The sequence below is a fragment of the Stegodyphus dumicola genome, chromosome 6, assembly GCF_044657685.1.
Source record: "Stegodyphus dumicola isolate Sdum_Otavi_A_Nest chromosome 6, ASM4465768v1".
NCBI lineage: Eukaryota > Metazoa > Arthropoda > Arachnida > Araneae > Eresidae > Stegodyphus > Stegodyphus dumicola.
The window spans coordinates 227,095,373-227,122,724 of NC_140773.1; the positions used below are offsets into that span (position 1 = coordinate 227,095,373).

The 27,352-nt window shown below is 31.6% G+C and overlaps 1 protein-coding gene across 3 annotated transcripts in view; it reads left to right on the plus strand.

Annotated features, from left to right (window-relative positions):
* Positions 1-27,352, plus strand: part of Tmem214 (Transmembrane protein 214) — a 71,209-nt gene that overhangs the window by 6,298 nt on the left and 37,559 nt on the right. For all 3 annotated transcript variants that reach the window (XM_085819607.1, XM_035366842.2, XM_035366841.2), the window contains 5 exons: positions 5,105-5,236; positions 7,582-7,664; positions 21,147-21,252; positions 25,718-25,799; positions 26,579-26,714. In XM_085819607.1, the coding sequence (XP_085675733.1) occupies positions 5,105-5,236; positions 7,582-7,664; positions 21,147-21,252; positions 25,718-25,799; positions 26,579-26,714 (539 nt within the window). The remainder of the gene's footprint in view (positions 1-5,104; positions 5,237-7,581; positions 7,665-21,146; positions 21,253-25,717; positions 25,800-26,578; positions 26,715-27,352) is intronic.

The window sequence follows — 27,352 nt, forward strand, 5'->3', positions numbered from 1 at the left end:
CTTTTCTATAATGATGCATTCTTTAATCATTGAAGATGCAATACCACATAGGCAGATTAGCACCATCTGTCAGATGCAGAAGTTACATTCTGGAACTTACTTTCCGAATAACCCTTATATTGAGTACCATCTAAGAAGAACTTTTGTACTATATACTATAACATTTTGATTTTTTTCCCATGAGTAACATAAATTAATTTTTTCACTTAGGTAATCTTACACAAAGGCATTCCTGCTTCAAGCATAGCCTTAACATGTTCTTCCTCAATCAGTAATTGAATGTTTTTATTGCAGCTTATTTCATGGCTTTTAAAAAGAGAAAATTTTGCTTTTTGTTCCCTTTTGCAATAAGATTTAACAGCTATGCACTAAATTATTATGCTTTTACATAAAAGCAAGGATTAAAACACAGTAAAAATCTCCAATGTTAGAATACAGTTAAATCCTCTCTAAGGTGTTCGCTTATGGTTCCAGATGGTTTTGATCTGCTTTGGAATTGGTGTTTCTATAAAGGTGATGTTCGATATTGCATTTACAGTGAAAATTGTTTAACACAAAACTGAGGGGACTGAAATATTTTTTCGTGTTAAAGGATGTTGGGGGGAAAAAAAACATATTCAACAAAATTAACTTTATTAGAGTATGTTTGTTTACATAGATATGTATATATGCATGTATTTAATAAAAATCGATGAAACAACAACATCCATAAGAAATTAATGAAAATTAATACAAAATTTTCAAGTTTTGTGTAAAACAAAACATTTATTGAGTTTCTGGAAAATAATCTGATATTCTTCTTTGCATTGTCTTTTTTAGCATCAAATTGCTCAATGTCATCCATTTTGTTATTTATTTCACCATTAGAATGTGCGTCTAAGTAACTGTGCATTCTTTTCACGATGTTCCTCATTTCGGATGACGTGGGAACAGGAACTGCATTATTCATTTCATTTTAACATTGAACAAACTCCAAAATGTCTTTGCTATAATTGGAGCTGTACACACTTTATCATCAACTGCTGCAACGAAGTCTTCCAATAATACAGTAGGACAGTCCAGTGATACAGAAACTTTCTCAAACATTTCATTAAGTGTTAGCTCAGGTTTAATATTCTCCTCCATTTCTTTTGGCGGCAAGAAATCTCATACTTCTAAGAATTGTGTATGATGAAAACAATTTTCATTTTTCCTTGGAGTCACTGAATTCCATGCACAGTGCAATATAGGAAGAGACAGAGACATGCAGAGTGCAACATATGAACCAAACTCGCAGATTTTTACTCACATTGTGATGTACTCGTCACCGAATTCCAAAGCCAACTGATGAGAAATGAGAATTTTTGTGTGGCGTTTGTAGGGGTGGAAGGTGAAAGTAGCTTAGATAAACAAAACTGGCTCATGTCGCAGGCTTTTCCGAGGGTATTTCGAAGCCAAGTTAGCCTCCTACAAAATATGTGAAACCTCTTAAATTTTGCCTGCGAAGCCAGTGTTTTCCGTATTTTGTTCATATCCAGAGAGGATATCTTTTTGTGTTAAGCGATTTTTGTTTCATGTTAAGAGAAACAAAATACATGAAAATATATACAGTACAAAGTCCGTAATCTGGACTCATCGGGACTTCGGCGATTCCGGATTAGGGTTTTTTTTGGATTATAGATCATCAATTTAAGTCTGGTAAGATGGCATGCAGAAATTATACAATTAAAAATATGAAACCGTAATTTGTGAAATAAAAAGCAATTATGATCTAAAGAGTATCAAATTTTACAAAAAAAAAGCTTTATTTATTTGTTTACTTTATTAAACATTTCTTTCAACGAATGCATGCGTTAAGCATTCGCATGTAATGTATGTGCATGCATAAAAAAACTTGTCAGTCGCTCACCTCAGGGCATTGATCACGTAGAAAGAGTTAGTTGCATTTTCCTAATATTTATATAAATAAAGGCTTATTGTGATTTGATAAGGTAAAAAATTCTTAAAATATTCCTTTAAGTATCTTAAATAAGTAAGTACAATTTATTTATAATGATGTATTTGTATAGGACATTCTGTAATGTATTCTCGAGGGTATTTATGCAATAAATCCATATGAAATAATCACTCATTGTTTATTAGTTCTTCATTTACAAAATTCTTTTCATATTTTGTTATTCTCATTCAGGGCAGAAATATATAACTATGGGCTGTAGACAGTTATTTGCATAGATGAAAAATAATTGTGCAGTACATTATTTACATCAGTTTCCCAACTTTTTTTTTGGCATGTATTGAGAATTTTTATGCTTGGTATTGTTTTGCTGCACTAAGCAAAAAATTCCTCTGTTCTTGCAAACAAGGATAGATTAAGTATACTGTGATATATTAATGTAGTCTGATATAATTCCTTTGATATAGTAATGTTAATTAAGGATATATTAATTTAGTATTGTGTAAGTCAGAAACATAGTAATTGCATAGCATATTATTTACATAAGTTTTCTAACCTTTTTGGGCACACTTTGAGGTTTTTTTTGGGGGGGGTATTGACTAATTATTTTTCGCCAGGCTAAGATGCAAAAGACAACAGTCGTTTTCAAAAATGGCAACACAGTAAGAATTGCATCAAAATCTAAGATCTTTCATAAAACTTGGAGTGAGTGCTGTTCTCCATGTGTACGCAGCAATAATTTTTAACTTAAAACATCAAAGAATTCCAGAAACTTCAGAGAATTGCAGATCACACACAACTGGTATTGCACATATTGTCGGTTCTCCCCATGTACACATTGGTGTCTTCTCACTTAAAAAAATCAGAGTATTGTACAAATTTGATATTGCACATGCTATTATTATCTCAGATTCTCACGTGATAACAGCAATCTACACTTAAGTGACAAAAGTCATGGGATAGCAATATACAAATATACAGATTGCAGTAGTATCGCATAAAAAATGTATAAATGCAAAGTAGTTTCATTTGTGTTCAAGTTATTCATGTGAAGAGGCTTTGACATGATTATGGCCGCATGATGAGAATTAACAGACTTTGAATGCAGAATGGTAGTTGGAGCTAGACGCATGGGTCGTTCCATTTCGGATATCATTAGGGAATTCAACATTCCGAGATCCACAGTGTCAAGAGTGTGCCGAGAGTATCTAATTTCAGGCATAACATCCCACATGGACAGTGGCCGACCACCTGCACTTAACGACCGAGACCAGCGACGTCTGCGTAGAGTTGTCAATGTTCACAGACAAGCAACACTGCATCAAATAACCACAGAAATCAATGTGGGACGTACGAGGGACGTGTTTGATAGGGCAGTGCGGCGAAATTTGTCTTCCTTGGGCTATGCCAGCAGAAGACCGACTCGAGTGCCTTTATTGACAGCACAACATTGCCTGCAGCGACTTTTGTGGGCTCGTGATCATATCGGTTGGTCCCTAAACAAATGGAAAACCGTGGCTTGGTCAGTTGAGTCACGATTTCAGTTGGTAAGAGCTGATGGTAGGGTTCGAGTGTGGCCCAGACCCCATGAAGCCATGGACCCAAGTTGTCAACAAGGCACTGTTCAAGCTAGAGGTGGTTCCATAATGGTCTGGGCTGTTTTTACATGGCATGGACTTGGTCCTCTTGTGCAACTGAACCGATCATTGACTGGAAATGGATACCTTCAGCTACTTGGAGATCACTTACAGCCATTCATGGACTTCACGTACTCAAACAAAGATGAGATTTTTATGGATGACAATGCGCCATGTCACCGAGCCACAATTGTTCGCAATTGGTTAGAAGAACATTCTGGACAGTTCCAGCGAATGATCTGGCCACCTAAATCACCCGACATGAATCTCATCAAACATTTATGGGACATCATCGAGAGGTCAGTTTGTGCCCAAAATCCTGCACCATCAACACTTTCACAATTATGGATGTCTGTAGAGGCAGCATGGCTCAATATTCCTGCAAGGGACTTCCAACAACTTGTTGAGTCCATGCCACATCGAGTTGCTGCACTTCGCCGGGCAAAAGGAGGACCGACAAAATATTAGGAGGTATCCCATGATTTTTGTCACTTCAGTGTATATTGACTTTAAAAAAAATAAGACATTCTTACAAATTTGGCATCTGCACACAAATTTTAATCCATAGAATTCTTTTCATATTTTCTTATTCCCTTGCAGCACAGAAATAGGTAACTAAGTGCTGTAGAAATGCTGTGCTATGTGCATAGAACTCTATCATTTAGGAAGTACAACTTCATGGAATGCGAATTTTTTCATTCTTTACAATTAAACAAAACACCATATTTTTGAAGAAATGCAATACTTTATTTTTCATCAACCGGCAAACTCCAGTCCAATAATTATATCTTACTGAAATGTGCTAAATGCAACAAAAGCAAGCACTAATGAAATTCGAACTTGATAGTGGAAACGTGTCCTTCAGATTGCAGTATATTTTAAAATCAGAGATTTAATTTTATTTTCAATTACTAATTGCAGTATAAGTATGAAATTTTGCAATAGCAGCTCTCATAATAGCTTTTTATTTGTTACAGATATTTTATGAACAATTATAAAAATTCTATTTATTTACAATCACTTACCAAAAATTTCAATTATTTTTGCATTACTTTTGAATTTAAGAATATATCTATGCCACAGGCTTTTCTTGGTATGGCTACTGCAGGAAAAATTGTATTGATGAGTAAAATCTAAAGTTGTATTACAGTAAAAAGAGACATGTTGCATATTTTGGGCAGTATAATCCAGTGCAACCTCTTATGTTGACTGCCTCTGTAGTAAGATTATCTCTGATCAATAATATATATTGATCTCAAATGTCTAGTATGTGATTACCTTCGCAGAAGATCAAAACTGTTAAGAATCAGTGGAACAATGTAATGGTCTTCCTAAAGATAATTCAGCATATTTGTTTTTCTGAAATGCTTGTTGCATTGTTTATTATTGCTTATAAAATGTGATGTTAAAAATTTTAGAATGTATTTGTGGAAGTTCTTTAACAATTTTTTGAAAAAGTGATATTATAAAATACTATGTGCATATATTTTTTTTCCCATTTCATATATGTACTTAAGTTTATTTTATAATTTAGAATATCCTTCTACGTTACTGAAGAAAGATGTTTACCGCCAAATAGTGAAGTTATTTAACCGTTGCACAACACAGATGTTAAATATTTTCTTTGAATTTTGCTTGCAGAACTTGGTGCAAGACATATTAAAAGGTCAGTTTTACTAAAGATTTTTTAATTTTTAAAAATTTCTATAATTTCTGCATTATTTCTCTATTTTTATGCATTGTTCTGCATATCAAGTGGTATCTGAAAGTTAAGCATTAATTCAGGTAGTGTGTGAGATAAACCAAAACAGAACAGCGTAAGTTTGCATGCAAATTATCCCCTTATTTAAACTGTTCTCTGCAGACACGGATTTTATCGAATGACAATATGTGCACAAATAAGATCACATTACCCTAGAAACAACAAATAGTAACCTACATATATTATTGTAGTTTCTTGTAGTCCCTACGAAAAGTGCTGCTGTTTGTTTTTGATCTGGAATTAATTATATAACAAGTATTAAAATTGACTTTTTTTTAATTTTATAATCAATATGGTGATAGAACTGGAGTGGTTACAAACAAAAGTTCCTAGAATATTCAATGTGACACAATGTATAATTATCAGATTTGGTGATGTTAAAGGACAGTCGGTAGGATGTTGTTTGAAAGTTTGCATTTTAATTATGAACAAACCTTGTAACAAGTATTTGTCTTATCAAGAGTTGCCAGATACCTATCTAATACTTCATTAGAACTATCTGGCAATAACTGCACAGAATCTGAGAAAGATATCTACAAGTAGCTGTCTCAAAAATTGATAGATGCCACAGAGGCAATAATTCGAAGACATCTTGGAGAAGTTGACCTGTATACCAGATCAGATTATCAACAGTTTGTCTCCCTTCCCTCCCTGCACACAGACATATGTGTCTGCAATGCAACTAGATCATGAGTCATTCGTGCAATGTGCTGTTTAAATGAATGATTTCAAAAAACAAATTGCCTTAAGAGATAAGTTTGGAAGAGATGGTGTTTAAATGGGTTGATATAATATTGAATAGAGCCTCAGAGTTTCACATCTTTAGCTGAGGTTCTATGATTGGTGAAAGATATGGAGCCAAAATACTAGAATTTTGTCTGCCATTTTCAAGATGCCAAATTCCACAGTTATGCTCATCGATAAAGGTGCATATTCTTGTTAATCCTAGTTGAATGATGATTTCTTCAAAATAAATATATTCTATGAATACAGTGGCAAGAATTTGGATGAGCATATATGCAATTGGAATATGTGCTGAGGAAGTGCATTTAATGAGCTTCTAGGTATGACCTTCTAGTGGTATGAAAAACTTTACAGAAAGCATAAAAACTTGATTTGAGGTCTTCTTGCTACAAAAATTGATCGTACCTCACATTAATATTCATTCACAATTTTTTTTTTATATATATATAAGAAAAATTGGGCCTCCAGTGTTTTTAAATGATTATTTTTGCATGAAATTCTATTTTTATCTTTGCCTTTTTTGGTAATGTATTTGCAATATCTTGTTGTTCAAGTATTATGTTTAACTTTTGGATATCAATGTAGTTTGTATTTATAAAGTATTATTTTCTTTGCATTGCCTCATTTCCAGAAATACAAGTATGATCTTTGCATTGATAAAAAAAAATAATAAGACTAAAATTTTGGCATTTAATGTAATAAACATGGACAGTGCTCTTAACACTTTTAAGTAGTAGGAACAATTGTTGTAATTCATTTCTATTAGACAATATCACATCAGTTATTTATTTACTTTTTATTCTGAGCTCACATATTTTTATATGTATAATTATGTAATAAGCTGCTTTTGTGTGCAAAAATTGAGCTTATTTTGAAATTGCATAATATTGAGTTATGAAATCAAAGATTCTTTTACAGATTTTATGTTTCTCTCTGAAATGCAATAAGAGTTATGCCTGTTTTCGTCAATTAACCTTTAGGTTTTCATTTCCCTGTAATTTGTTAAAATATTCAAAAATGTAACCATTCTACTTGTAGAATTGTTAATCAATTTATAAAAGAAGCATTATAAATTATTATTATTATTATTACTATTAAAGGAAAATATATCAAAGTAGCTTTAGTAGTAAAACCTTTTTTTTATAGGAAATTAAAAATGTTATTACTACAAAAAAAAAAAAAAAAAAAAAAAAAAAAAAAAGCCAAAAAAGGCCATGTGTGGATAAAGTGGGAAAGCACCAGTACTTTGCTCCAGATCCTAATCTTGATAGATGAACATGCTAGCTGTATGAGATTATCCTCATGTTAATGTAAATAGAAGCCATTGTCCATTTAAAAAAATCTTCCATGAAGATACATCTCCTCATACAAAGATAGCTATAAAATGCTTAGCCACCACTGAATACTTAAATCAAATTTTAAATGTTAATTGTGCAAGCAAATCTTATATTTGTTTATATTTATCTGTTCTCAGAACAAACATAATTGGTTTTAACCTGTTGCAGGACTGCATGTTTTAGGCTACTTAACTGTTCTTCAGTGCCTTGCTCAAGAAATGCCTTCTGTAGCAGTTTCTAATGTTCCAAAGGTATGTGTTCATGTTTTTATAGTGATGATTAAGCATGTAAAATGTTATGTCTTTAAAACAGTCACTATGTTTAATATATATATATATATAATACATTATACAGGGTGAAACTGTACAAGTGGACAGATTTTTAGGAGGTGATAGAAGGTAGCTATACCAGTAATATTCATCATAGAATGTATGGTCGTAATGCAAGCAGTAAGAAGTTACAGGCTAGTTTTCTACTGTCACATTTAAAGAATTAACTCAAGAATGAGAGGATATACTTCAGAAAACATTTTATTAAAAAGAGTATAATTGATGAGCATGCTCAAAGAAATTGCTCAAAAGACCTTCCGCCAGCTGTAATACAGGCTTCACACCTGCACAATAGGGACTGGTGCACATTTGCAAAGACACCAGGCATTCCCTGATTATTGTTGGCAACAGCAATAAACCTGACGGTTCGATCCATATTCGTTTCAGCAGGATAATCGTAGATTGGGCTTTTCATATGGCTCTACAGAGAAAAGTCCAAACATGACAGATCCAGTGATCTTGGCCAAGCTATGGGATCCCCTTGACCAATCCATCGCTCTGGAAGCTTCGTGGTTCTAACCAGCCATTGTCTCGGCAATCCACAGTAGAAATTGCCGTTGGGTGCGAGGAACAGTTCTTTTTATACCATTTACAATGCCACGTACTGGCTCGCTGTTGGTGTTCCAACCATACATTCTATGACAAATATTGCTCATATAGCTGCCTTCTATCACCCACTAAAGTTTTGCCCATTTGTTCAGACTCACCCTGTATATATTAATACATAATGCTATAAATATATATTTATAATATATGTAATTTGTTCTATTTTTAGTGATTTTGACGTTTACTATATTTTTTTAATTAAAATTTATAATGCGGATGACAGAGTCCTAGAATATATAGCAGATTCTGCTCAAAAAAGTTGTGAAGTCCAGGAAAATATCAAATGCTTTGAGTTTTTTCGTGTTGATTTAAAATATGATCTTCTTTTCATAATTAAAGTAAAGCTGTGAGGAAAAGTCCTCCCTTAAAACAGTTAATTGTTAAATTTTGCATCTTAAATCCAAATATCAGGATCTGGAATTAATGTCCATAAATGTAATCAGGATAAAAGACTGTATTCAGTTTTGGTACCTGAGTTAAAAGCTTGTTACTGTAAAGTTGAAAATGAATATTGTTGCGTGCATGCGGATTCATAATAAATTGAATGCACAAGTTGATAAAAAGTTAATAAAATTTATTTTTATCCCAAGAAATAAAACAAAATGCTGAAATTTCATCAGAGATATTCATACAATATCACAATATCTCACAGTAGGTATATTTTAAACTACTAAAACATTTAATAGAACTCAATTCAAAACAGAGAAAACTAATCCGATCTCACCACAAATTCAATTCACTACAATTAATAACAGCAGTAAGTAAACAACTGAATTGAGATGTTTTCCTCCAGCTTTTATAAGCGTTTTAATCATGTACAAGAACATTCTGGTATTTTCTCGATTTTTCTGTATAGAAAAAGAGTACAATTACGAGACATCTATTTATTAAAATGTTAAATGTGCCTGCTCCTGTATTTTAATTTTTCCAGTGTAGCTTTCTCTTCAAATAAGTCTCATGCTCCATTGCACAGAAATATAAAACAATTTTAATTACAAATTCTACTAAAAATAGCTAAATAAATACAAAATCCATAACAATATATATGTTACAGAAATTATGTAGTATCAGACTTCACTATTATTTTTAGTGTAGTGTGATGTTGTAACAAAAATAACACACCAAAGAAGAAATATTAAAGAACCTGTAGCAACACAAACTAGCATAAGTTGCATAAATTTACAGAACTATAGCTTTAAATGTTAAATTGAATCGCCTTTTTCAGTTGCAGGAACTTCATTAGCATTTTCACTTCCGCTGCTCAAAAAGGCTGTATTTAATCTTTGAAACTAAAACATCGCCATGCACTGTTTGGTCGACTCGAAAAAAACACTTCATTCTGTGCAAATCGAAATGATGACAGTGTTACTTGGCGATATATTATACAAGGTATGGCTAAGTTGTGCTTATATGCTTCATGTGGCTGTCTGGACCTTTAAATGTTGCCTGCAAGCCACTTGCAGCCCATTGGCTTCTTAAATGCGATTTTTTTTTTTTTTTTTTTTTAATACACTCACTTTCAAAAGTTAAGCATGAAGATGTAAAATGCAAAAAAATCAACAAATACTGCTTTGATTGACACAAAATTCGGCAGGAAAGTAGCATATATATTTATTTATGCATAAAACAAAATCAATAATTATATACAGAAATGAAAACAATATTAAATTTTTGTAAGTTATCAGAAAATGACTTTATAGGGGAGAAAAAAGACATTAATAGGGTATGTGATCCCCCCCTCATCTGTATACAAAGTTTACACCTTGTGACCGTGCTTTCAATTAGGTGGTCAACCACTGCAGAGTTAAGCAATCACCATTCTTCTTGTAGGGCAGTTCCCAGCTCAATAAGACTGGCTGGAGGTGGGAAATGTGAAGATACAGCACGGCTGAGAGCATCCCAAACATTTTCAATGGGATTAAGGTTGAATATGCTGGCCGCGGCATACGTGCAATCCCTTCACTTCCAGGTAATAATCGACGATGTCATCTCTATGGGGACATGCGTTATCGTCCATTAAAACAAAAGTAGGACCAACTGCTGCAGCGTACAATCTCACAATGGGTTCTAGAACTTCATCTCGATACCGGACAGCTGTCAAAGAACCCCATTTAAAGATGTGCAGGTCGGTGCGGTATCCTAATGAAATCCCTGCCAACACCTTAATGCTTCCGCCTCGGATTGCGTGATGTTCAGTGATGTTTTGGGACTGATTGCGTGTTCGTTGTTCACGCCATATCCTTATATGCTTGTCATCTGGCTCCAGAGCAAATCTTCAGTAAACATGACATTGCCCCAGTCAGACACATTCCAGTTGACATGTTCCCGGCACCACTGTAATTGTGCCCTTCTTGTTTGGACGAATAGAGGAACACAAACTCGAGGTACTCGGGCGTACAGTCCACTCATATGTAATCTTCGGCATACAGTAGCTGCAGATATCACCTTACCAATGGATGCTGTAACCATAGATGTCACACATTAGGATGTCGTTCTGCGATTCTGCTTGTCTATAATAGCAATATATCGATCTTCCGCGGAGGTTGTAACCCTTGGGCGACCAGCTACGGGCCTTCAGACAACTGTCTGTGTGGTTTGGAATTGCTTCCATAAACGTGAAATTACAGAATGATGAACGCCAAAGAAAAGAGCAACATCTGGGATCGACTGCCCTACTTCAATGCGCCACACAGCACACCAGCGCTCAGAATCTTCCATTCATCTTCTGGAAGTCGTAGAAACACGTATGTCTTGATAACAAATTGTACAAAAGTTTTAAACATCTTCTATCAGCACTTATAATCAACTTCTGTAACCCTTCATAAAGCAGGCTTCTTATAAGACTGCCTTTTTTGCATAATTTATGACATGAAAGTGCGATTGGCTGTTACCTAACATATTTGCATACTTCCATCTACCTCTACAGCGAATTGCATCCTCTTCAATTCTGATTGACTTCCGGAAATAAGCATTTTCCTCTCTGTGCTTAACTTTTGGAAGTGAGTGTATAATTGCATTTGTAACTGAAAATCTTGCAATGATTGCTTCTTTATTGATCAGTAGTGTAATATCTTAAACTGTAATAATTTAATTTATTTAAAACTGTTTGTTATGAGCTTTTAGCCATGTTTGTGCTGAAAGGTTTAATTAATAGTTAATTTCATTGCATAAGCTGATTCTCTCTTCTGTCTGCCAAACATAGATATTTTTGTATAAAGCACGTGCTAAAATTGTTTTATATATATTTTTGCTGAATTGTACTAAAGGTCAAAATTACCATAAGCTGTAGATCTGTTTTATTTGATTAATTTCTTATAGTGAAATTCATGTATCTACAACCAGCCATTTGAATGTTGTTTATTCATGCAATCTTCTTTAAATGATCTGTATAAGCAGGTATCTTTAAGTTTTTCAGCTTTCAGTTCAGACTCAATTACATAAGACTAGTAATAATTCCAGTTCTTGTATTACCATAATAAGTATTGTAATTGAATAATTCTAATTGATTTCATATATAGCTGTAACCATAATTCAGCCGTCATAATTTCAAGAAGCAGGAAGTACTACAAATATCTTCATGACCAGGTGAAAATTATATAGGGCCGGAGAGAGCATCTGCTCTGCTTAGTTCAGAGAGACTTCAGAGTATTGGAAGCTTTGCCTTTTAGATGCACTTTGCTTGCATTGTGTTTAACATTCCTAGCAGTTTGAAATGTAACTACTGATTGTACTCTGTGATACTATGAACACCTGTATGTGTTTTTCTGTGGAAAGTTTCAAAACTCTGAAGTGTTTCTTTTGATAAAATAAATTTTATGAACCTATCATCGGAGCTGTGTGCATTCAAGCTATTACGAACCCATATACACGAGACAATATATTTATTACCATAAAATCCTAGACTGTGTTAAATTATGCAACTAAAAGTTGAACTTGAATAGAACTTAGGTAGACTGTTTCATTATCTTGATAAATTTCAATATATTTGATGCAGATGAAATCAAGCTTTTATCAGATTTGAGGCTTTAAATCCATGATTCACTTGCAATAAGGCTTGTTGCATAGTAATGTATAAATCTGACTGCTCATAAAATGAAAGGTAGTCAGATAAATATTTTAAAATTATGGTAGTAAAAAGAATTTTTTGAAATATGCAAAATTCATAAATATATTTTCTGGCTTAATAAAAATGAACTTCTGATATAAACAATTTTTTGGGAAAGAACTGCCAATCCCAGAATTCGTTTTTATAATGGTTTAGCTCCAGATGACAGAAACCTCAAACTTGCATATAGCTGTAAATAAATGAAGTAAAATTTTTTTGTGAATGAGATTATTTTAAATGAAATGGTCAGTGTTTTTTTTAAATCACTAATTGCATGCTGGCAAGAAAAATTAATAAATATTTAGTAGATAATTTTTCAAATTCTTCATAAAAAAGACAGGATTGTATTGCATTAATTTATTATTGTAAAGCATTGGGAATCTATCTTCTTAACTGTATCCCAATTTTCATTGAGAGCTTTTCTTTTTTTATAATCAGTACACCGTGTTTCAAAAAGAATATACATATTACAGTGTTATTTTGTCCAAACTATCAATCACTGCGCCTCGGCTCCACTATTGGCAAAAAGAATACATAATCTAGTTTATTAACAGCCGCTTAGTTCAGGCACCACTGTAGAGACATTAGGTATTTTTTGGAAGCAGGCAAGATGAAAAATTAGCAACACCTTCGCCAGGAATCGAACCGCGGACCTCTCAATTACACACTGATTGTGCTGACCACTACACCACGAAGGCTCGCTAAGAAGGTGGGGGAAATACCTTATACACTGTTTTGTAGAAATTAAGAGAAGCCCAGAAATAAAAAATTGCCGAGTCTTAAATCAAATATTCATTATTCTGCAATAATAACTTTTTAAGTAAAAGCGTTAGGATTGGAGTAGCTAAAACACATTAGTCAATTGCACTTAAACAAACGAAATTGCAATCTTTCTGTTTTCTGTAGTTGCAGAGTTACCATATGTACATCAGTTGAAATTTGTTTCTTCTGATTAGCTAAGTACTATACTACCTTTCTTTTTCTGCCACAACTTCTTGGGTTGAATTGCACATGCAACGTAACACACGATGAAACTTTTAAATGCTGATGTTGTCTAATCAACAGCAATGCAAAGTCGTCTTGAAAGGTGATAAAGTCCTCAAGGAAAAGTGCCTGTGCAGTATCTTGTTTCTGTTAAATTATTTTGGTATTGATATGGTGAATTTGGTTATTTCATATTTAGCCCAAGTAATTATTCTGTCATTATCAAACAACTGAAAGAAACCAAGATGAAAACCCATCTTTAACATAATAATTGCTTACCAGCTGATTTTTTTAATTATGTATTTTGCTTCAAATTAAATGCTGATTATAGCGCAAATTTTGAACGGAAAAATTGCAATAAATAACTCTAAATTGAATGACTGATGATGAATATTATCTCCTTGTTATTATGATGCAATAGCATGCTGGACTGTGAAATTCGTCCAATCCCTTGCATTGCGGAAGGAAGCGAGATTTTCGCTTTGTGTGATGTAACTATTTTGTCAGCTGAATCCTTATGCTATTCAGCATACACAATAGGATGAGCAAAATAATTTTTTTTTTTATTATTGCTTTTTAAATTTCTATGCCTTGAAAAGTTGCCTATTCCCTAGCTAGTTTCTCAGTTTTAAAGTTATATGCATTGCATGTGTTAAGGTGATTACCTGATAGATTATTGATAGAATTTTATTGATAGAAGGGGAAAATGACATAAAGGTAAAACTTCTGTAAAACGTGTGCAATTTTTCTAGCTAATAGATGGAAATAAAGAAAGGACTTTAGCTCCTAAAACGGGGGGGGGGGGGTAGCCAAGCTCCTTGATAGACCGAGTCATTTTTCAAAATTTGAAATATTTTGCAAGCTGCAATTAAATACGTATTTAAATGGTATGTAAAAAAAGATATTAAAAAAATTTCTTACAGAAGTTATATTTATTGAAAACATATAAATAAAAGTATGAAATGTGTGTATTGAATTTAAATATTAAAAATTAAACACATTTATTTTACTTCTCTTGATAATTCTTTAAAATTTGATAAATAATTGGTGACAGCACTTCTCAGTAATTCTTTGAGATGCTGGTTAGATAATACTGATTGGTGTTTGGATTTCACGAATTTTAAAGTGGAATAAAATGATTCACATAAGTATGTTGTACCAAATGTTGAAATAATTCGACAAGCAGCCTTTTTTAATTCAGTATACTTTGATTCTGGTACATATTTCCAAAATTCAGTAACCGGCGTCGACTTATATTTTAATTGTAGAGCTTGGATCTTCTTGCATCTGTATTAATTATAATTCTTCAGATGCTTTTTGGGTCATAATTATATTGAAAATGGAAAACTCACCTTGAATTATGTTAATTTCAAATGGATTCAGAAACAAATCAAGAGACAATTTAAAAGATTTCAAGTCTTGAAATCTATTTTGAATTCCATCAATATTCCTTCTAGCTTTTTTATATACTCGTTGAATTTTTCTTGTTTTATATTGGAAATGACAAAATGTTTTATTTTTAATGTCCTTTTGAAAAAGTTGTAATTTAGTTTGAAAACTAAATATACACTGTGAGAGGTCAGATATTATTTTATCTTTCCCCTTCAATTGCAAATTCAATGTTTGCAAATGTTTCATGACATCAATCAAAAACATGAAGTCTTGTAACTCATTATCACATAATTCTGAATAGGTTATTTCCTTTTCGTTTAGAAATGCAATTATTGAATCAAACAAATCTACAAATCGATTTAATAAATTGTAGATAAATAACCATCTAACAATGGAAAAGAAATAAATGTCATTTGGAAGTTCTTCGTCCTTTAATTCTTCAAGAACATTTTTGAATTGTCAATGACTTTTTGCATTGGTGCGAATGTAATTTACAATGTGTAACACGGTTTTCATAACATCAGAATAGCAGTGAATCGGTGTGAATTATGGAATTTGAGAATCATCTCTTAAAAGCCCAATAAGACCAATTTTTTTTTACCCAGCATTGCCAGAGCTCCATCAGTTGCAATGCTTACGTGTTTATTAAGAGGCACTTCAAAAGTTTGCATTGTGGAGTCTAATGCATTTTTAATATCGACATCGCGGATTGATTCTTGAAGTGCTACTAAATCTAATAATTCTTCTTTAACAACAAACTCAGGTGAAACAAAACCTATGAAAACTGCCAATTGTGGAAGATCTGTGATATTTGTCAATTCGCATCAAGGGCTAAGCTGAATGCAATACAGTTCTTCAAATCATTTTTTAAATTATATTCAGGAGATTGCAGTTATGCGTCATGTGGTTGTGTGTCTCAAGATGGGAATTTGCGAAACAACTTTGTGCAATGCTGCATTATTGGATATTATAAAACTTTAAGTACATCTTCCAAGTTTTTTTTAATAAACTCTCCATATGGGCGTTTTGCATGAGCAACAATATTTCAGGCAGTAATAAAACTGGCTTCAGCCACATTATTAGCTTGATTGCTAAAGGTCATCAAAATTGACTGTTGTGTATTTAAATTTGATTTTAAAGTAGCAAGTTTATCTGATCTTAGCCAAGCTCCTTGATAGACCGAGTCATTTTTCAAAATTTGAAATATTTTGCAAGCTGCAATTAAATACGTATTTAAATGGTATGTAAAAAAAGATATTAAAAAAATTTCTTACAGAAGTTATATTTATTGAAAACATATAAATAAAAGTATGAAATGTGTGTATTGAATTTAAATATTAAAAATTAAACACATTTATTTTACTTCTCTTGATAATTCTTTAAAATTTGATAAATAATTGGTGACAGCACTTCTCAGTAATTCTTTGAGATGCTGGTTAGATAATACTGATTGGTGTTTGGATTTCACGAATTTTAAAGTGGAATAAAATGATTCACATAAGTATGTTGTACCAAATGTTGAAATAATTCGACAAGCAGCCTTTTTTAATTCAGTATACTTTGATTCTGGTACATATTTCCAAAATTCAGTAACCGGCGTCGACTTATATTTTAATTGTAGAGCTTGGATCTTCTTGCATCTGTATTAATTATAATTCTTCAGATGCTTTTTGGGTCATAATTATATTGAAAATGGAAAACTCACCTTGAATTATGTTAATTTCAAATGGATTCAGAAACAAATCAAGAGACAATTTAAAAGATTTCAAGTCTTGAAATCTATTTTGAATTCCATCAATATTCCTTCTAGCTTTTTTATATACTCGTTGAATTTTTCTTGTTTTATATTGGAAATGACAAAATGTTTTATTTTTAATGTCCTTTTGAAAAAGTTGTAATTTAGTTTGAAAACTAAATATACACTGTGAGAGGTCAGATATTATTTTATCTTTCCCCTTCAATTGCAAATTCAATGTTTGCAAATGTTTCATGACATCAATCAAAAACATGAAGTCTTGTAACTCATTATCACATAATTCTGAATAGGTTATTTCCTTTTCGTTTAGAAATGCAATTATTGAATCAAACAAATCTACAAATCGATTTAATAAATTGTAGATAAATAACCATCTAACAATGGAAAAGAAATAAATGTCATTTGGAAGTTCTTCGTCCTTTAATTCTTCAAGAACATTTTTGAATTGTCAATGACTTTTTGCATTGGTGCGAATGTAATTTACAATGTGTAACACGGTTTTCATAACATCAGAATAGCAGTGAATCGGTGTGAATTATGGAATTTGAGAATCATCTCTTAAAAGCCCAATAAGACCAATTTTTTTTTACCCAGCATTGCCAGAGCTCCATCAGTTGCAATGCTTACGTGTTTATTAAGAGGCACTTCAAAAGTTTGCATTGTGGAGTCTAATGCATTTTTAATATCGACATCGCGGATTGATTCTTGAAGTGCTACTAAATCTAATAATTCTTCTTTAACAACAAACTCAGGTGAAACAAAACCTATGAAAACTGCCAATTGTGGAAGATCTGTGATATTTGTCAATTCGCATCAAGGGCTAAGCTGAATGCAATACAGTTCTTCAAATCATTTTTTAAATTATATTCAGGAGATTGCAGTTATGCGTCATGTGGTTGTGTGTCTCAAGATGGGAATTTGCGAAACAACTTTGTGCAATGCTGCATTATTGGATATTATAAAACTTTAAGTACATCTTCCAAGTTTTTTTTAATAAACTCTCCATATGGGCGTTTTGCATGAGCAACAATATTTCAGGCAGTAATAAAACTGGCTTCAGCCACATTATTAGCTTGATTGCTAAAGGTCATCAAAATTGACTGTTGTGTATTTAAATTTGATTTTAAAGTAGCAAGTTTATCTGATCTTAATTTGGAATTTGGTGGATACTGATTAGAAAACTGAGGATAGTTGGTTTCATAATGTCAACGTAAATTGCTAGCTTTATAATTTTTGATCATAGAATTATAAATAACTCATAATGCTTTTCCGTTATGGTCAATAAAAAAGAAATTCTAATCCCACTCATAAGTAAAACTTCTATTTTCTTGCTCGTATTTTCTTTTTTTATTTTCGTTCTCTGTTGTCATATTTTTAAAAGAACAGCTGGAGATAAATAAAGAAATTTAGAATATACAAGTTTTGTGTTGTTAAAACAATAACAACGCGTATTGCATACTACGAAACAAATTTTAGTTAACTTACCAAAAATTCCAGATTACAAATCGTATCTGTAGCAAAAGTGAAACAAATTGTTTTCTCCAGGACACAATGTCAACTGTCCGTTGCAATGAAAGTTGACAAATTCGAAATCGGTCTGAAGTTGGTTGATTACGTAGATCGTCATTCGTCGAGAAGCAATCGGCCGGACAAGGCCTTGACTCCCGTATGTTTCTCATAATTCGAGAGGCAGTCGAAAGGGAGGAAAATCAGATGAACGGAGATGTTATGCCACTGTTTATGTTCATTCGCACAGTTTTCAATGAGTCATACCATTCTTAACTTGGACGAAAAGACATTTGTTACAACGTTGCACTTAGTCTTTCATATTTGTTGTCAGTAATTTAAAAGACATTTTGAAACACATATGGGACGATAATAATTTTTTAAAATATAATAACACAAAAATGAAATGGAACTCGGGTACATTTATCAAGAGCCACAAATAATCCTTCAAAGAGCCGCATGTGGCTCACAAGCTGCAGGTTGACCACCCCTGTGCTAAAACAAGAAAATGCTTTTTGTTATGTTGAGAATTTTTTAGCTGCTGCTAATGACCCATCCAAATGAAAAGCCTCTGCCAATAGCAACTGCTTTTAAGTAGTTTAATTATTGATCATAATTAATGCCAATTAATAATCTCATGAGCCAGTGTGGGGAACAAACTTGGAGTACTTGAAAACAAACAAATAAATAAAAAGAAGCTAACTTCTGTTGACAATGTGGCCAAACTAAGAAAGCTTAAAAACTTTCCTCTGAGGAACAGAAATCACATGTTAGGGAAAAAGAAATACATAAATCCTCTGTTGCACAACATTATTTGTCAAATCATATTTTCCGTTTTTCTCCAGCTAAAATTATTTTAAAAGCATTTTCTGTTTGCAAACTAAATTTTCTAGAGGCATTTCACATTCATAAATATCTTTGAGGTCTAGTTTGTGATCTAATGAATTTTCTAGTACATTGTTTTTACTCGTATTGTGTGAGCACAAGGCTTGTCTTTCATCATTTTTACTTCTGCAGCTGAATATATCATGCTTCTACAGTCAAAACTTCAAAACTAGTATTGCAAATTTATAAATATTATGAAGGAATTCCTATTATTTGAGTTCTGTAGTAATTGTTATGTAGTGTGTTATTTTTATTTTAATCTAATATATGTTTTTAAGTATAGGTACACTGTGCAAAAAAAAATGGGACAGTTCTATATCTCCCATTCTACTGGGCCGATTGACAAAATTCAAATTGTTTTTCCATGTCTCGAAAGGGCGACTTAGGATATATCTTAGATTTTTATATAGCAGGTATTTTATCACAAAATTGGACTTTTTCTGAAATAACATACCACTTTTTTTCCCATATTTCAATTCTACAACTCAGATGATGCCTAGATATTAAATTTTGCAAAATTTACGGAGAAATTCAAAAATTAAACAATTTTTTCAGTTTGCGCCAAGAATGATTCACTTGGTGAACTTCTTAATGTATGGCAACCAATTTTTCTTCACCTTCCATAATGCCAGGAACGGGAAAAAAAGGCATCTCATTTCTACCTTGTTACATTATGCATGAGAAGAAAAAATTCACACCGTTTTCGTACTTTCAAATAATTTTAGCAAAGTGTCTAAACAACATTTAATATTTTATCGCTTTCAACAAATATGCCAAATTTCAAAACCCACCAATATATAAATTCACATATATCTTCAGAAATTTTGAATAAACTGTAATTTTTTGCAGGTATGCTTAGAAATATGTCTACTTTAAGATGATGGTAAAACTTTTATAGGTTTGTAATTCAAAGTGTTTTTCGAAAAAGTTTAAAAATTTTTTTTTAAATACAAATTTTAAAAATTAATCATAAAAAAGGGTGAATTTTATTTGGAATGAACCTATTTCAAAATTTGCAAGGAAGAATGAAATAAGTTTAACAAACAAAGAGAGATTAATAAATATATTCCAAACTCAATTAACATTGAGGAGCTAAAATTTTGAGAGCTAATTTTTTAAACACTACTCATGCAGTTTTCACGAAACTTGGTAGTTTGGCGTAATTTGAGTCGTTGACTCAAAATATGGAAAAAATTGCATGTCATTTCAGATGAAGTCCGATTCTGTGTAAAAATACCTATATTAGAACAATGCTATATGTAAACCTAATACATATCCTAAGTCATGCTGTCGAGACATGAAAAACGCAAGTTGCATTTCGTTGATCGGCGTAGTAGAACTAGAGATATAGAACAGTCCCTTTTTTTTTTTCGTGCAGTGTAAGTAATATCGTAAACTAGCATGTTTCTTTTTAATCAATAGATTTCCCTTCTCTGAGTGCACATTACTTTCCCCAAAGATGGTAGAGTCAAATATTTATCTCATTTAGACTGTCAACTGCACTGAGCTAAATTTGTTTTTCAGACAAATATGCTTTGTCTGAAAATCAATCTTTAATCAGCACAGTAGACAGTCTTAAGTAAGATAATTGGAAATGAATGGTATGGAATAATAAACAGAATATGAGGGATGTGATAAGTTATATTAATAAATATAATTTAAAAACAGAGTGCCTGAAAACTCAATGAAAGAAGTGTATCCACAAAAAATATTATATCAGATAATACGAATGACTAAATATTTATTCATTATAAATATTTTCATTGTCATGTATACGAATTTTCTCCCCATTGCAAAGTTCAAATGGTTTTTAATTTTATCTTTTATTATGTTCTGTGTGCAGTGTGATATTCAGCTTCAATAATTTGCTAAAGGAAAATCATGTTATGGACTTATTAATGTTAAAAGAAAAAAAAAATTAGGAGCAAACAATAAAATTCTTATCAAATTCAAAAACTGAATTCTAAAAACATAGTACTATAAAATGATAGACTTGATTTTATTTATGGGCAGACATTTTTTATTTATGTGTAATTTATACATATTACCTTTTTACATTCTTTCATTTTCTCTTCTAAAATGTGTAAGAGCTGGTGTTGGCATCTGAAAATTAATTTTGTAATTTCTGTGTTTTTACACTGACATTAAGTTATCATATTTTTCTTTGTAGTGTACAGAACTTTGTACTTCCCATCATAATCGCCAAAATGTTTGTGTAGCCATTATGTGGGCTGCTGGTCAGGCTGGTAATAAAAACTTAGAAGCTGGATTTCGGGGTAATTTTTGATTATTTTTACTGTGATATCTGTTTTTAAATTATGGAAATATTATTTACTGAGGTTGAGTTTTTCCTAACATTTATAAATTATATATATATATATATTCTTTGTTTTGAATTGGTTAAAAGAGAGAACTTTTGCATTTTGTGCATATTTATGCAGGATATCGAAGAAATATTCTTTGTTTCTCTAAATGTTGATCCTAGCCATATATAGTCGAACTCTGATCATTTTGCACTTCCGACTGTCTGATTACTTATCTTGTTCCAGGCCCAGTAAAATTAAATTTATTGTTCATTTTAATGTTTCAGGACCAGTAAAATTAAACTTAGTGTTCACTTTAATTCTTTGTGGCCTTAAATATAGTACTCCTGTATCTACAGATAGTATATTCCAAGATATAATAATAAATGCTATATATGAAAGCAAAAGAGTGACTTAAGATATGTAGGTATAATCAAGTTGACATGATAAATTCTGCAGTACAAAATACTCCAACATTTAATCTAATACCCTTTGCTCCATGCTACATTGTGTACTCTATTATATCATAAAGTAATACAAAATACACTGTGGAATACAGTATGTTCCATCTTGTGCATGTGAAATTAAGGCATTATGCTGTAATTCCATTTAATCTGGATGTTTGAAATTTTACTGTATTTGCAGCTGCAAAATTCTTATAATAAAATATTCATTATACTTTAGTAAATTAAATGGAAAAATTTCCGTATCTTATGTGCAAATTCGCAAACAAGTTAGTAATTGTCTAGACTAGTCTGGTCTAAGTTAGTAATTGGTTGTTTCACGATGCTAACTACAAAGTTAATAACAGTTGCTGTATCTTTCAGTTAAGCACTAATCACCAAAGTTAACAGCTTCTGTTTTGTATTCATTTCATAAATTTGGTCATAAAAATCTTGAGTTTTTGTTACTAAGAAGTAACTTCTGACATCAGGAAAAAGCCTAACTTACATGCTAGATAGCATGCTATAATGCTAACAAGGTGAGTTTACATGAATGATTTTCACATAGTAAGCTGCAGATGAGTCCATCACTAAGCATATGTTTGCTTCTGTGCTAAATATACCTCATTTCTTTAAATAATCAAATGTTCATATAACATAGAAGAACTACTCACCTCACGGAAATTAATTGAATTTAAATGGTGTTACAGTACTATATCCTTTTCTGCATAACTAAAAGAAATATTAATTTATTTCACAATTTTCCTGATTATACGTTATGACAATTTTATTGCTAGAGTGCAAAGATTTAATAAATTTTTACTTTATTTTTCAGCTACTGGAATATTAAAGAAAAAGAATAAGTATTAATAAATGATTGTGAAAAATTTGAATTTTGAAATGGTTAAAAATCTGGTAGATAAGTTCAAAAAGGAAAATATGATTCCATTAGGAGTTAACAGTATTATAAAACTGCTAATATCCATTGGCTTTGTGTCTGATCAACTTTGCAAGTATGAAAAACATGTATTTTCTAAGAGAAGTTTGTTGTATGTGACTCTGTTTTGAAAAATTTCTTTTAGTGTGCCTAAAAATGAGTACCACTATTTATAAAAGCAGCTGTAGAAAAAATGGATACTGTTTTCTTATTGTATTTAATTTCATAAAACTTAGTGAATATTTTACTAACTGTAAATTTTTTCCATGGTCACTGTATACAAAGATAAATTTTATATTTAGTGAACCTTTCCAGCAGGATAGTATTTTTTTTCCATGAAATTCTTTATCTTGTTTTGAAAAATTATGTAATTAAAAATACATTTATAGGGCCAATATTTAAGGAAATAAAGCCTATAGCCTTCTTTTTAAAATAACCCTATATATCTCTAATTGTTTGTTCATCTTGTACATGAAAGGGGGATAATATTATTGTAACCACAATATGTAAAGGAAAATCAGGGAAAAGTTAAAATCAGTGTTATGTAAAAATATTTTTTTAATTTTTTTTAATTAATTGATCCACACTTGCCTTTTAGGAGAAAGTATTCTGTGATAATTAGACCATGAATGCCTAAGTGAATATGACTGCCAAGCACTAGTAGTTCAGTGCGAGTTCAAATCATGGTGAGCAGATTGCCTGCATGGACGTTTTTATGGTTTTCCCCTTATGTGAATTGCAACCAGTTTCCCTTAAAATAATCCTCCACACAAAATCCATTCATCCTTGTCAGGTAGCCTTAATGTGCTTTGCCATAATCTAATTATTCCAGTCATTGGTAATTAAAAAAAAGTGCTTAAAGTTTTGATTTTGAAATTCTAAAATAATCTTGCCAATTTATAACTACCAACTGTTGCCTGATGTAAAATAAGCATATTATTCTTAATCTCTTCATGATTAAGTTTTATATTCTGAATTCAGAACATTGAACAGAATAAAATTAGTAGTTGTATCTTTCAAATAATTACGACTATTCTATTTTATTCTCATTACTTTTTTTTTTTTTCCTAGAAAATACACCATAGATTATTCTTAAAAGAACTCATGATAAAACAGAGTGCATCTATTAAAATTATACTGCCTTGTAGTGTTTAGCAAAGGCTGACTAATTGCCTGGCTGTCGATCTTAGATAAGGCATAGATATTTGCAACTGGAATAAATAAGAGTATAGGAAGAAAAGTAGCCATTCCAGCATCAGTGAATTTTATGTAAACTCTTTGAGGGTCTTTGGTACATCCTATGTGTTTTTGTCATTTAACACTTCTAACTGTTCTTTACGTATGTATGTTTTCAATAAAATTTTGCCTGTCTGGATTGTAAAAAGTACATTTAGCATTTGATTTGGGTCCTGGACAAGGCAGAAAGTGTTAGTGATTACAGTATAACTCAAATTTGGAATGGAATTCAAGTGTATAGTCCTTGTGTGCACTGATTAAATAATTCATTCTAATATTCTTACATCTGTTAAACAAACATATTAATGTTTTTATATTTTTCCTGTAGTAAAATTTATGCAGCATAATAATACAATAATTTTAACTTTTCTGGGGGGTGGGAGCAGATTAATACTGTTTTAACTCTGAATAATCTGGATTCTGTTGTACTTTTTAGATTATATACCCATATTTAGTATGTTGTATGTCTTCAGATTAAAGACTTACAGTGAGCAAATACCAGGTGTTTCTGGATATAAGTCAAATTTAAAATCCCTCTACAAGTTGCCAAAGATTTAAATAATTAATCATTTAACTTAACTAAGCATATTGAATGAACTGAAACTAAATGCCAAGTCCTTATCCATTTAGAAATAGAACAGAAATGATTGTCTATTTGTTTAAAAAAAGAAAAGAAATTTCATTAAAAAGAGCAATGTTATGTGCAGAACTGAAGATAATTTTATCTACAGAGTATGTGATGGCAATGTTAATAGTGAAATGGATTCCATTCACCTTAGACTTAAATGCAACAGAAAGAATACCAAACATTCTGGGCCAGAATTATCCATTTAGAAATAGACCAGAAATGATTGTCTATTTGTTTAAAAAAAGAAAAGAAAATGCATTAAAAAGAGCAATGTTATGTGCAGAACTGAAGATAATTTTATCTACAGAGTGTGTGACGGCAATGTTAATAGTGAAATGGATTCCATTCACCTTAGACTTAAATGCAACAGAGAGAATACCAAAAATTCTGGGCCAGATGCTAGTATTCAAAAGTTTGATTAATTTATAATAATTAGAATTAAATAAAATAAAATTAATATTTTTTCAGTTACTCAGTTTTTGTTATTAAATTATTTAGAAGTCATTTGAGCATATATATATGCTGACTCTCACACTTCAGTAGCAGCTTACATACAGGCACTTTATCCAATGAGTATTAATTGCTTGCAGGTAGTTTATAGTGTTTGTATTAGTTATGTTAACCACTTGCGCTAAAAAGACGTGCCACGCACGTCGAGATGCTTTTGTCTCAGACCTCGAGCAACGTGAACACCACGTCGGTAGGCATTTTTCACAGAAATGAAAATAATGTGGTGCACACGTCGCCTAACAACGAGATTGTTTTATTTCTCAAGTTGCAGCTCTGGATTACACTCTTAGACGCGGAGCGGCGTAAATGAGACACTTTACCGCTTGTTGTACTGTAGCGCGCGGCACCACAACCGTGACGTTTAGTTGTAGCGCAAGTGGTTAAGTTTGTTTAAGTCAATTTCATAATCATATTTTTGCAATTTTTCTCTTCATAATAAAATCTGAAATAACTTTATGATGTTTAAAAATTTAGCCATTAGGTACCTAATCTGCCATTAGGTACATTTTTGGGGGGTAATAAAATTTGCATTTTGAGGAATCTGCTTTTTGTTTGTGTTTTAAATGAATAATGAGTTGTAATTTAAACATGAATATTGTGCAACATTTTTAAGTATATGTTTTACAGTGTTAGAAGTCATAATTTTGTGATTTTACAGACTTTAGTTTATAATTTTATTTTCAGTGTGGTTTGACCTCATGTTTCCTTTGATTGGAACAAAAACTTGTACTACTTTTGCTGTGGAATATCTGGAAAAACTAGTAAGGTATGATAATTTCTTGCATCAGATTCATTTTAATTCAGGTTGCAGCCTAAGCTTATATATATATTATAAATATTATAGATGCACATAATGAGTGAGTGTTGGTTGGTTGGTCGGTCGGTTTGTGAGAAATATATTCTTATCATGAATTATACAGTATAATGAACAAAATCTATGCTCTTGTTTGTGATCACATTTCTGCCATTTCTACATGTTTGCAACAATTTCAATGTAGGAGAGAGTTGAAAGTGTTTGCAGGTGGCAAACAAATTGATAGAGAGAAATGAGAGAGAAAAAGAATGCAACATATCCAAGAAAGTTTAGTGCAGCATAATTTAGTGTAATATCAGTTCTAAAAAGTTAAATGTTCTGATTTTCTACATAATAAAATAAAATCATTTAACTTGTTTATTTTGCTTTTTGTGAATATATATTTTACAACAATTTAAATACTGTTGTGAACTGTAATAATTTAAAAACTGCGGCTTGTTTAACCATTCCTGCAATAATCAGTTATTTGAAATTAGTATTTTAAGGCTTTAAATGTATTTAAAAAAATTTTAATCTTATTAAAAAATAAGCTTGTGTATGCATCAGGATGTTACACACTTTTCTTGACTTCCCTTTTTTTTAATTATTATTGCATTTCAATTATTACTGCTTTTCAGCTAAATGGCATTATGAATATTTTCAATATAAATTTATTCTGATAATATTTGAAAAAAAAAAAATATTTATTTTCACTTTGTTTGTTTAGTCATTTGATGGTGAGTTTCTTTCAGGCATGATAATTTAGCCAAGATTGACAAAAGCATCATTGGAGTGAAGGATTTATTTCCTGTACTAGATTTCATATATTCCAAAGACATAGTAAAAAATGTTCAAAGACGAATTTTGTCCGTGTACCCCATCTTGAAGGTCTGTATTTATATCAATGTTTCAATGATAGAATGTTTCAATGATTATATATATTTGAATCTTTCAAGTATAATCAGAATATTATTCATACAACTGGTCTTTCAGTCTTTTATGTTTCTCAAATACACTGAAACCTCACTATGTGAACTCTTGGATATAAGAACAAACTTTTTGGATTCATCTAATTTCGTTTTTACTCAGTGTTACTTTATACAGCTATAATCAACTTCCAAATATACAAATTTAGATGTAGCAGATTTTATGGGTATTTTTGACTAAAATAATTTTTATAATTTTGTCCAGAATTTTGGCAAGTTTTGACTGAAAAATTACTAACCCTTAAATTCGTCCCATGTTAGAACTAATGAAACTCTTCCATGTTACATTTATCTTTATCCCCCCAGTCTTGCTCTGTATTCTAAACAAAGGCTATGCATGTGTAGCATTTCATTCTTGGAGAACCAAGACACACAATAAGATATCTTAGGAGACCATATGGTGTCTATGACCATTGAGATGAAGAAAATGAATGGGTGATTTGCTTCCATTCAAGTTTTTCAACTGAGCTGTCAGGCAGAGCTGCATTCAAATCTTGTGCTATGACTGAAATTAGCTATTTGGGGAAGGCAAAAATTCTG